At 44.2% G+C, this 12,996-nt stretch overlaps 1 protein-coding gene across 1 annotated transcript in view; it reads left to right on the top strand.

Annotated features, from left to right (window-relative positions):
• The first annotated feature begins 6,712 nt into the window (after positions 1-6,712).
• xkr7 (XK related 7) overlaps positions 6,713-12,996 on the top strand; it is a 120,217-nt gene continuing 113,933 nt past the window's right edge. The window contains exon 1 of the mRNA XM_033041233.1: positions 6,713-7,308. Within this exon, the coding sequence (XP_032897124.1) occupies positions 6,713-7,308 (596 nt within the window). The remainder of the gene's footprint in view (positions 7,309-12,996) is intronic.

Genomic DNA, 12,996 nt, shown 5'->3' with positions numbered 1-12,996 from the left:
GGGTTTCGGCCCGAAACGTTCCCTATTTCCTTCGCTCTATAGATGCTGCTGCACCCGCTGAGTTTCCCCAGCAATTTTGTGTGCCATTAAATAATTATGATCTGCAATAACTTCCTTAAAATGCCAGGGAACGAAGTGTCTAAAGAAAAGTAAAAATCAAGGGAATTTAGTATTCGTATAAAAATCGTGCTGCAGATATTAATGGCACAGCAAAGGGAGAACATTCCCAGTACATGCAGAGTCTCAGCATGTCCGAGCAGAGATGGAGACAGCAGGGATCATAATGGATTATAGACACAAAAAGCTGTAGTAACAGGCAGCATCTCTGGTGAGAAGGAATGGGTGACATTTCGGGTCGAGACCCTTCTTCAGACTCTGAAGTCTTGACCCGAAACATCACCCATTCCTTCTCTCCAGAGTTTGCTGCCTGTCCCACTGAGTTACTCCAGTTTTTTGTGTTAAACAACTGGAGTAACCGCGTTTCCCGCTAAGAGACATCCCCGAGCTCCGACGTACCCGTTACGTACATTCTACGTGCTCACCATGAGTTTGATTTTTTTTTTAAACTCGGGAGAGCTCTTGGGTAAACTCGTATAGTGGGACAGGCCCTTAAGTCATCATTCATGCTGGCAATAGAGACACAGTGCTGGAGTAACTCAGCGGGTCAGGCAGCATCTCTGGAGACAAAGGAGAGGTGATGCTTCGGGTCGGGACCCTTCATCAGACTCTAAAAATGCCCCTGTCCCACTTAGGAAACCTGAACGGAAACCTCTGCAGACTTTGCACCCCACCCAAGGTTTCCGTGCGGTTCCTGGAGGTTTTTGTCAGTCTCCCTACCTGCTTCCACTACCTGCAACCACCTGCAACCTCCGGGAACCGCATGGAAACCTTGGGTGGGGCGCAAAGTCTCCAGAGATTTCCGTTCAGGTTTCCCAAGTGGGACAGGGGTATTATTATTTCAGACTCCTCAGACACGCTGGCACTCACGCCCGCACCCGGGAAGTTGTTCATGTGGACTTCATTGCCTTACAGGTAGGCTTTTAGTTCTAAACGAGTGTAGTCTTTCCTTCCACCCGCAGTTAGAATTCTCTTCAAAACTAATACAAGTACAGTGAAGGCATACAATGAAGTAATTTAAGGGTGAAATGAAAAAGCTAAGCGCTGCTCCTGCCGTGATTATTACATCCAGCAGCAGCTTAAATCTCATCAAATAAATTTATGACCTGTGTATTTTTTTATAACTTTTCTATACTACCAAAGAAGCGGAAAAATAAGTTTTTTAATTCAACTGAGTCCTTCAATTCCCGCTTATTATTATTTATAAGAGGCAAAGATTTGAAAGTGAATTTGTACTTGTGGATTTTGAAACTATTTAATGAAACCAACCGATAAAAGCAGGATATAATTTATTATGAAGTAACTATAATATGAAAATATTTTTCATATTTCGAACTTCAAATCTACCAGAATGATGATACACTTTATATTCAATTGTCTTTTTTTGATAGTCCTCCGTTTTAAATGGTAGCTATTGTGACTACATTCCTTACTTTCTTGTTGTGTAGACGTTGAGCTGTACAGCACAGAAACAGGCCCTTCGGCCTCCCTTGTCCATACTGACCAAGTTGACATAATGGGCTCGTCCCATTTGCCTGCATTTGGTCCATTGCTCTTTAAACCGTTCGATCCATATATCAGTCCAAATATATTTTAAAAGTCATAGTTGTATTCTATAGGATCCTCTGACAGTTCATTCTACATATGGACTACCTTCTAAGTGATAAAAGTTGTTCCTGAGGTCCTTCTTAAATTTCTCCCCTCTCATCTTAAGTTTGTACTCTCTAGTTTTGCATCCTCTACCCTGGGATAAAAGAGCATTCATTTTATCCATGTCCCTCATGATCTTGTACACCCCTCCTTGTCTCCTACGCTCCAAAGAAGAACATCCCAGCCTATTGTCTATTAGGAACGGGGTACTGATTGGGGATGATCAGCCATGATCACATTGAATGGCGGTGCTGGCTCGAAGGGCCGAATGGCCTACTCCTGCACGTATTGTCTATTGTCCTATCCAGCTTCTCCCTGTAACTCCAGCATGGCAAGACCAGTTAAAATCCTGGTGAATTTCTTCTGCACCTTTTCCAACATGTACTTGATCATTTTGCCATAAGGGGTCGGCCATTTAGAATGGAGACGAGGAAAAACTTTTTCACACAGAGGGTTGTGAATCCGTGGAATTCTCTGCCTCAGAGGGCGGTGGAGGCTAATTCTCTGGATGCTTTCAAGAGAGAGTTAGATAGAGTTAGGTAGGGCTCTTAAAGATAGCGGAGTCAGGTATTATCTAAATGGTGGCCGACTAGGAAAAGGGGAGATGCAGCGAGACCTGGGTGTCATGGTACACCAGTCATTGAAAGTGGGCATGCAGGTGCAGCAGGTGCAGCAGGCAGTGAAGAAAGCGAATGGTATGTTAGCTTTCATAGCAAAAGGATTTGAGTATAGGAGCAGGGAGGTTCTACTGCAGTTGTACAGGGTCTTGGTGAGACCACACCTGGAGTATTGCGTACAGTTTTGGTCTCCAAATCTGAGGAAGGACATTATTGCCATAGAGGGAGTGCAGAGAAGGTTCACCAGACTGATTCCTGGGATGTCAGGACTGTCTTATGAAGAAAGACTGGATAGACTTGGTTTATACTCTCTAGAATTTAGGAGATTGAGAGGGGATCTTATAGAAACTTACAAAATTCTTAAGGGGTTGGACAGGCTAGATGCAGGAAGATTGCTCCCGATGTTGGGGAAGTCCAGGACAAGGGGTCACAGCTTAAGGATAAGGGGGAAATCCTTTAAAACCGAGATGAGAAGAACTTTTTTCACACAGAGAGTGGTGAATCTCTGGAACTCCCTGCCACAGAGGGTAGTCGAGGCCAGTTCATTGGCTATATTTAAGAGGGAGTTAGATGTGGCCCTTGTGGCTAAGGGGATCAGAGGGTATGGAGAGAAGGCAGGTACGGGATACTGAGTTGGATGATCAGCCATGATCATATTGAATGGCGGTGCTGGCTCGAAGGGCCAAATGGCACCTATGGTCTATTATCTTTTCTGCCAGAAACGTTGTCCATTTTTTTCTGATTTTATATTTAAAAAAATACAATTGCATAGATATTAAGATATTTATTGTAAACTGGCACTCCCTTCGTAATCACTTAAAACAAATTCAATATACATGCTTTCCAGATTAGCCTTTACAAATGTTAGATTATATTAATCTGTAGACATTTACGTTAATAATCAAATGCAATTTTCTTTGAGACGGTTGATGCATCACAGAGAAACAGATCAAGCATTTGATAATTCAACTGCATGCTGGCTGTGGTTACTCCATTTGGAAATGACAGATAGTATTAGCTTATTATATGATAATGCTGCAACCAGTGTTTTGTTTAATTATTTGATCTCTTAAACGTTTTAATCAAAATACAAATGTTTTTGAGGAGTCCTGTTCTTACGCATTCTCTTATTTAATTAGTTTGGAGGCTCCTAGCACTTGCACATTTCAGAATGGTTAGTGAATGAAATATTGAATCTGTTTCCTTTCGTACCAGTCAACTATTAAACCATCGTCTTGTTGACTCCAATTGTCTGTAACGTGTTTTCACCTAGCCCCTAGCTAACAATGTGTAGGAAGGAACTGCAGATGCTGGTTTAAACCGAAGATAGACGTAAAATGTTGGAGCAACTCAGCGGGACTGGCAGCATCTCTGGAGAGAAGGAATAGGTGACGTTTTCGGGTCAACACCCTTCTTCGGAATGATGACATTTTAGGTCGAGACCGCTCGTTGGCCTGTTTCCTTTATCATTGTTACTTTTTTGCCTTTCTTTCACTGTTCTTTATCTCTCTACATCACCGTCTATATCTCTCGTTTCCCTTCCCCCTGACTCACAGCCAGAAACATAGAAACATAGAAAATAGGTGCAGGAGTAGGCCATTTGGCCCTTCGAGCCAGCACCGCCATTCATTGTGATCATGGCTGATCGTCCCCAATCAATAACCGAAGGATCTCAACCCAAAACGACACCTATTCCTTATCTCCAGAGATTCTGTCTTACCCGCTGAGTTACTCCAGCTTTTTGTGTCTATCTTTGGTTTAAACCAACATCTGCAGTTCCTTCCTACACAACTATGAAATGAGGGTAGGTGGAGAAGGGTGGAAGGGGACCTGTTCTATCATGGTCATCGTATTAAGTTATCCCCCAGATATGGATGGTGAATAATTGTTGGCATTCTTAACAAACAAAGACCAGTACAGCACAGGAACAGGCCAATGTCTGTGCCGAAGATGATGCCAATGACATTTTGGCCTTCATTGCGATACGATTTGAGTTTAGGAGCAAGGAGGTCCTACTACAGTTGTACAGGGCACTGGTGAGACCACACCTGGAGCACTGTGTGCAATTTTGGTCTCCTAATTTGAGGGAGGACATTCTTGCTATTGAGGGAGTGCAGCGTAGGTTAATTCCCAGGATGGTGAAACTGACATATGATGAAAGAATGGGTCGACTGAGCTTGTATTCGCTGGAATTTAGAAGGGTGAGAGGGGATCTTATAGAAATATAAAATTCTTAAAGGATTGGACAGGGTAAATGCAGGAAAAATGTTCCCATTGTTGGGGGAGTGCAGAACCAGGTGTTCACAGTTTAAGGATAAGGGGTAAGCCATTTAGAACTGAGACGAGGAAACACTTTTTCTCACAGAGAGTTGTGAGTCTGTGGAATTCTCTGCCTCAGAGGGAGGTGGAGGCCGGTTCTCTGGACTTTCAAGAGAGAGCTAGATAGGGCTCTTGAAGAAAGCGGAGTCAGGGTATATGGGGAGAAGGCAGGAACGGGGTACTGATTGGGGATACACAAAATTGCTGGGGAAACTCAGCGGGTGCAGCAGCATCTATGGAGCGAAGGAAATAGGCGACGTTTCGGGCCGAAACCCTTCTTCAGACTGATTGGGGATGATCAACCATGATCACATTGAATGGCGGTGCAGGCTCGAAGGGCCGAATGGCCTACTCCTGCACCAATTGTCTATTGTGTCTCCACCCTGTACTCAAGTCCCCTCGACTAACTGCCTTCCTGAACAGATATCACATCCACCCACTTTATATATTCACGTTTGGAGATTAGTTCAGGAAGATAAGTAGTCTGTTGCCCTGGTCACTCGTGGCACAGCACATTTCACCGTCAACGTGTATTGGAAATCGATCAGTAAATACTTAAGTTGTTCCTCGCTTTGGTATCATTCAGTCATTACATGGCCGAGTTCCGGATTGTAAATCAGCAATCGATTATTCGGTAATTTTATGGACAATCGATCATTGGTGCAGATCTTGGTCCGGTCTTGTAAATAATCATCATTAGCCTATTACACGCGAGGACCTGGTGCTTATCGCGGAGAAGACGAATAAATTATGTGTTCTGTGTTTTCTTTTAAGGCGAACAAATAGGGCGATCTCCAGTTAAATGCAACAAAGGTTGGTGCTATATTTAACGTGGATTTATCTGTCACTTGCAAAACAATCTGGCCCCATCCAGTAAAACATACAGTGAATAAATATGATCCGATCTCTAAACTCAGCATCTGCTGCAAGCTCTGAGGACAGTTTTCCCAGTATCCACTGAAGCGGTCTCGCCACTCGACACCAAATCACTCCCTAACCGGGTCCATGCACTGAATCAGTACAGCGGCTCCTCCAGGGGTCCCAAGGGTCTCGGTTGCATTCTCCAGCAATATTGGAATGGGTGGAATTAAATTCCTCGGCAGCTGCGAAGCGTTTACAATGTTTATAAAACGCGGAGTTAATGCTTCGCGGGTCCCTGGTCGAATTAACCCAAAACAGTCAAACATCAGTCTGAAGAAGGGTCTCGACCCGAAACGCCACCCATTCCTTCCTTCTCTCCACAGATGCTGCCTGTCCCGCTGAGTTACTCCAGCATGTTTGTGTCTACCTGAGATGAGATAAGCCTGAAGAAGCGACTCGACTCGGAACGTGGTCTGCCCATTCCCCCCACAGATGCTGCCCGGTGTGTTTTACACAAGATTCCAGCGTCTGCAGTTGCCCGTGTTTGCGTGGGTCTAATCTGGTGAACGGGTGCAACCTGCTTGCATGGAGAAAACACAAAGCGTTTGCGTGTAAGTCAACGCGGAAGGGTTGCATGCAAGCGAGTTCTGTGCGTTTGGCGGCAATGGAGTGCAAGGCGGTTTCTTGGGCGAGGCGTTTGCACGGGTTGGGCGTTTGCACGGGGTGTGTGTTTGCACGGGTTGGGCGTTTGCACGGGGTGTGTGTGTTTGCACGGGCGAGGTGTTCCCGCGGGCGAGGCGTTTGCATGCAGGGCAGCCATGGGGCCGTGCTGTTGGGGCGCGTCTGTTGCATCCACGCCGGGCTGAGCGCCGAACAAAAGGGCGCAGCGCCGTTGCAGACTCGTTGATGCAGTCAGTCACGTTGCTGGAAGCAAACCCGCTCACAAAGAGGAGGAGCTGCATCTCGTCTGCATCCTCTGCCGAGCCCGGCAGCCGGAAGTTTTTTCCTCCCTATCCCCTCTCTCTGTGTCTCTGAGTGAGTGTGTGTGCCTCCCCTCCCCAGCCCAACCACCACCCCCCTCTACCTCCCACACCCACCGTTTAAAGGCAGCAGCTGGGCGTGTGAGCGGCTGCCAGTGCCGGGCAGGGATGGCTGCACAGTCGGACGGGACAGGAGGGTCAGTTCCTCCACTGCTGCCGCTGCCGCCGCTGCTGGATTTGGGTCAACGCCCATGTGATGGGGACAGGAATGGGGACGGGTCGGCGGGAGGTCCCGGGGCGGCGGGGCCGAGCTGTTGCCACAGCTCGTGTGTACACTCGGTGATCCGCCAGCGCCGGCGCTACTCACTGGCCGACTGTTGTTGGGTGCTCAGCTCTCTGCTGGTCTTCTTCTCGGACGGGGCGACGGACGTGTGGCTGGCGGCTGACTACTACCTCCGCGGCCACTTCTGGTGGTTCGGCCTCACCCTGGTCTTCGTCGTGGTGCCGTCGCTCGTCGTGCAGGTGCTGAGTTTCAGGTGGTTCGTCTACGACTACTCCTCGAGCCAGCCGCGGGGCGAGGCGGCGGCGGCGGCCGGGTCAGGAGCGCCTGCGGGCGGCGGCGGCAGCGACCAGGGACCGGCGGTCCAACACTTCAGCACCATGGAGAGCGGCGCTCGGCCAGCCCGCACCTCGTCCTGCTGCCGCCTGTGTATGTGGCTCTTCCAATCCCTCGTCCACATCCTGCAGCTTGGGCAGGTCTGGAGGTAAAACCTACCTACAATTGCTCTCTTGCTCGTTTTGTTTGTATGGCTGTAGAAACGGAGTTTCGTTTGCGCCTCACTGAGGTTCAAATGACATGGAATAAATATTGAATTGAATTGAATTAAAATACCAAAAAAAAACCATTTTGCATCCAACTTGGGGGTGTTCATCAGGGTGGGTTAAAATGCCCATTGAGTGACGAGATTGTGGATGTGAAATTGTGAGCAGGGAGTACATCGAATCAATTCAATTTAGGTGAACAAAGGAAAGTACTTGTGCTGCTGGTTTTGAAGTAACTCGTTATTTTTACCTTCTTGAGCTAATACCCGCAATTATCTTCCACATTTATAGGGTTTATATTGCGGACACTTCAAAGGGCTATTCACATATCAGTTATCTCTTGCTGTGACATAGGGTGTTAAACATAACTAGGGTAGTAGCTAGGAGAATCAGAACCATAGGCGTGAAAATAGAGACAGAACTTTACCACAATATCACAGCTGGTTCAAAATTTTGGGCAATTATTGCCGATTTAAAATCTGCAGCTTTGGAAACACCGATTCTACTAGTTCTACACTTGGGTGCCTCTCATAGCCTGCACCAGAATAGGATTTGTTTTAAGCATTGGGTGGAAACCTGCAATGACTAAAATATTTTATTTCGTTTTTTTGAGTTCTAACTTTAAAAGCCTTGACCTCTTTAGTTCCAGGAATTGAAAGGATGTGCGTGTGAGGCAAATCAGGAACATGTGCGCTTCAGGAGGGGCTGCATTAGGGATAATTAATTTATTTTTGGGGATAATTAATCCTGCAAGGATAAACTTGAATAAGAAGCCTCTATTGAGATGACTTCTCATCATAACCACTTTTGATAAGTGCCTCAATTATTAATGGAAGAATTAAACAAATTGCATATACACATTAATCAGGTTAATATTACATGATATCTCTCATCCCTTACCTGTATTTTCAGTAATTCATCTTTCACATTTTTCAGTTTGGGATTCAATAGCTGGGTTAACTAGGTGCCAAACCATTATAGGGATTGGGTAGTATCTTACAAACTAGTGGGCTCTTCAGATAATGAATCAGATAACTAAGTACCATGTTGAAACGGCATAATTTGCAGAGGCCATCAAGTCGACGTATTGCTTTTTCTCAGTTTTAGATGGTAGGCTCAAGTCGAACAAAATCTTTCGAAATAAAAGATGGGTCAAAATCTTCTTCATAATAATTTTATTTCAATCAACTCATCTACAGTATTGTAGGTGATTTTTTTTTTTTTTTTTTTTTGGCCTCTTGCATAATTGGATTCCTTAGAACCTTTGACTTTGATATTGTAATTATTTTTTCCATAAAACAAAAAACATCTTCTAGGTTACATGTACTTTAATCATATTAAGAATTAAAGAGAGTTAGATATAGCTCTTAGGGCTAACGGAATCAGAGGATGTGGGGGAGAAAGGAGGAACGGGGTACTGATTTTGGATGATCAACCATGATCATATTGAATACATGCCCTGTTTCTGAAGCTTAGTATGTGCTACATGCAGATGCTGTTCAATATAGTCCAACATAGATCCTTTCTGTCCTGGGCCTCCTTCACTGACAGGGTGAGGAGCAGCACCTTATATTTTGCTTGCCCCCCAGCGGTATGAACATTGACTTCTCTAACTTCACGTAATCCTGGCTTTCCTTCTCTCTCTGCATCCCTCCCCCTTCCTAGTCCTCTGACCAGTCTGACTGACCCCCTGATTTAATTTTATCTATGTATGCCTCGTTGTCACCTTCTCCTAGCTAACATTGATCTGGTCTACATTTTCCTTGATACCTCATCCCTTTGATGTCTCATTTTCACACCTTGCACTTCCTTATCTCTGTGTCTCCCTCTCCCCTGACTCTCAGTCTGGAGAAGGTTCTCGACCCGAACCGTCACCCATACCTTCCTTCCAGAGATGCTGCCTGTCATGCTGAGTTACTCCAGCATTTTGTGCCTACCTCCAATATAGATTATTAGATATATTTGTGATGAGAGGGGAGGTGGGGGTGTGGGGGGTGGGTGGGGGTGGGTGGGGGGGGGGGGGGGGTGTTGTTACATAGATAAATGAAACTTGTACAACCAGTTCATTGTAGTGAAGTAGCTCCATTATAACAAGCTGGCAATCTCAGTGTGACTCTGTGGAGATGGGATATTTGGGACATCAGTGTGAATGTGGGAGGGATGAGGTGATGGTGTGGGGAAGGTTGAAGGTTAACGGAAGTGGCTGAGCCCAAGAAATATGAGCTTTTCCAGGAACTTAGTCTGGCTGTATATGAACTAAAGATATTTAATCACAAAACCTCAAAGTTAAAATGGAATTGAATTTTGAAGATATCCTCAAGGCAAAATGTTGACTAAATTTGAAGGCATTTTGATCTTGTAAGGAAACCCTAATTTGAGAGCATAATCTGGAATCAGTTTGCCCATAGCGCTGCAAGAATTAATTGCCTGGCTTTATATAAGAAATAGCTTTAAAGTCCCAAAGCCAGCGCATTATGAAATAATAGATGAAACTGATTGAATGGGTTTTTAGAGTGGGCTGTTTAAGATTTTGACCTAAGGTGTCTCTTTTTAAATTCAAGGTGCCCAAAGTTTTATCCACACAAGGGGATACAGGGTGGGCCATTCAGGAATAGTTAAGTTTGCACGCTTTACTGAGTAAAAGATTTTGCAAGGGTTTAAAAAATGATGAGCCAAGACCTGCATTTGTGTAATGTTATTGCTGTTTCTATATGCTTCCGATTACTATGGAGGGGTCATAGTATTGTGTAGATGGTTTGTGGTGTCGATGTTGTGCAATTTTTTTAAATGTCTTTTTTGTTGTTGAACATACTATTTATAGAATTGAAGGTCAAAGATAATGGTGTGTATGGGGCCACAGATTAAGAATAAGGGGTAAGCCATTTAGAACGGAGATGAGGAAACACTTTTTCTCACAGAGAGTTGTGAGTCTGTGGAATTCTCTGCCTCGGAGGGCGGTGGGGGCCGGTTCTCTGGATACTTTCAAGAGAGAGCTAGATAGGGCTCTTGAAGATAGCGGAGTCAGGGGATATGGAGAGAAGGAAGGAACGGGGTACTGATTGTGGATGATCAGCCATGATCACATTGAATAGGGATGTTGGCTCGAGGGGTCGAATGGCCTACTCCTGCACCTATTGTCTATTGTCTATATATTTGACACTAGACTGAAGAAACATCTAGATTGAAACTTCTACCTAGAAAAGAGCATACTTGGTGAACTATGTTTTTTTAATGATACATTGAAATAATTTGTTTAAATACCTATTTTGAGACAATAAGCTATTAGGTCACCTGTGGGTGACTTGTGCAGGAATAGCTATTACATCTGCAGTATGATTATTCTCCATTATCATTTCTGGATTGTAATTATTGCGCACAGCAAATAAAAACGCTACTTTTTTTTAAAGGCGAGAAAACAATAATTTGCAATGCATTTGCAGTTGTAATTGAGTTAATGGTGAATAGGTCCTTTCATTACTACCTGAAACTCTCAAATATTTTAATGAGGTTTGGCATTGTACACAGAAACAAAATATGTATTACAAAAACATTGTAGTACTCTGAAGAAAGTGTGTAAATTCTGCTTTCTTGCATTTAAATTAAATTTTAAACAGAGTATCTTTCATTGTCATAGTGTGGGTACCAGAAATGCACAGTAGACTAAAATCTATGGATATTTATGTACAGGATTCAAGTATATTTTATTTTCCAATATTCAGATAGTTACCGAAAAATTATTTGGGGAATTTAGTGCATTTTAGTGTTAGAATTTGTCCATGAGCCGGATTAGTCTTGCCTGTTTTAGATGGAGCAATCTTCTACATTTTATTTTCGTACTCTTCCCAATAGCCAAAAAATGTATTTCTGACAAGTTCCTATTGAATTATCGTCCCATCGCGTATGGGGTTAGATGGGGTAGAAATTGTAAAATACGTGCAAGAAATATTCCTTGATCAAAATATAGAGGGCTGCAGCAGAGAGGGTGCGGCACTGGAGCTCCTCTTGGGGAACGAAGTGGGGCAAGTGACTGAAATGTCAGTGAAGGAGCATTCAGGGACAAGTGACCATAACTCTATCAGTTTTGAAGCAGTTATGGAATGAAAAGTGTAAGACTGGTCCACAAGTTGAAGACTGGTGTTGGGGCAAGGCCAATGTTGATGGTATTAGACAGGAGCTTTCAGAAGTGGATTTGGCGAGATGGTTTGGAGGTAAAAGGATATCTGACAAGTGGGAGGCTTTTAAACGTGCGGGAGGGAGGTCCAAAATTGGCTTTCAAAAGCGAAATGGCAAGAGTACAAGTGAAGCATGTTCATGTGGTATGGCTGGCAGGTTTAGAGAACCTTTGTTGATGAGACAAGTTGAGGTTCTGGTCAGGGAAATAGAGGAGTCAGGTTTCAGGTCGGGATCAAGCGAATATCTCAGGGAGCGTAAGACATGTGGGAGTACACTTACGAAGGCAATCAGGAAGGCAGTAAGATGACATGAAATGCATCTGGCAGGCAAGGCAAGGAACATCCTAAGAGACCCTTCAAGAGTAAAACAGTGGCTAGGCAAAGAATAGGTCGCCTAAAAGATCAGCATGGCTGTCTGTGTGTCGAGCCACAAGAGATGGAGGAAATATTAAATAAATAGCGGAGGTTGGGGGGAGAGACCTTATTGTATATAAAATTATGAGAGGCATAGACAGGGCAGATGTTCAGAACCTTTTCACTTACTAAGGTGTTTAGAGCTGAGAGCAGGATTTGGATGTTAGACTGGTTAATTCAATAATGTACAGGAAATCAATGTGGGGAAATGAGGATTAAAGGAAGGAGACATCGAATAATAGATGAATGTATTATTTACATGGTTTAGTTTTAAAATTAGACAATTATGAACATTTGAAAGAACGAGTTCCCTATTTTTGTTTTCCAGGATGTAAATTGGCAATATTTAAAATTTAGTGCAAAGTTTTTAAACATTCACAGGCATTTCAATGGGTGCCTATCATGTATAGAGAGCATCTTAATGCCTGCACCCCATGCCCATGCTCTCCAATTGAGGGCGGCATGTTGGCGCAGTTGTCGAGTTGCAGCCTGACAGCGCTTGCAGCGCCGGAGACCCGGGTTCGATTCCGACTACGGGTGCTGTCTCTACGGAATCTGTATGTTCTCCCCGCGACCGCGTGGGTTTTCTCCGAGATCTTCGATTTCCTCCCACACTCCGAAGACGTACAGGTATGTAGGTTAATTGGCTTGGTGTATGTGTAATGTTGTCCCTAGTGTATGTAGGATAGTGTTAATATGCAGGGATCGCTGATCAGCGCAGACTCGGTGGGCCGAAAGGCCTGTTTCCGCGCTGTATCTCCAAACTAAACTAAATACTTGTGTATAGTTAGCCTTTCACTGACGTATCATAACAACACACACTAGACTAGCATTTCTTGACAAGCCATTCCTTCTCAAGTCTCTGATGACAACTTCCTGATTGCCATCTTCAACTACACATGTTACAAGTTGCTGTCTAATATGTGTATCGTTTAGAACTGTGAGTATTGAGAGCTTCCGTGTACTTCACAATTCAAGGCTTGTGATTCTTGGTCTCTGATTTTTAAGTGTTTACCAGAAAATCTGGCAAAGAGTTCTCTGGGA

Source organism: Amblyraja radiata, chromosome 23, assembly GCF_010909765.2.
Source record: "Amblyraja radiata isolate CabotCenter1 chromosome 23, sAmbRad1.1.pri, whole genome shotgun sequence".
Classification (NCBI taxonomy): domain Eukaryota; kingdom Metazoa; phylum Chordata; class Chondrichthyes; order Rajiformes; family Rajidae; genus Amblyraja; species Amblyraja radiata.
This window is presented reverse-complemented; position numbering and strand designations above follow the sequence as displayed.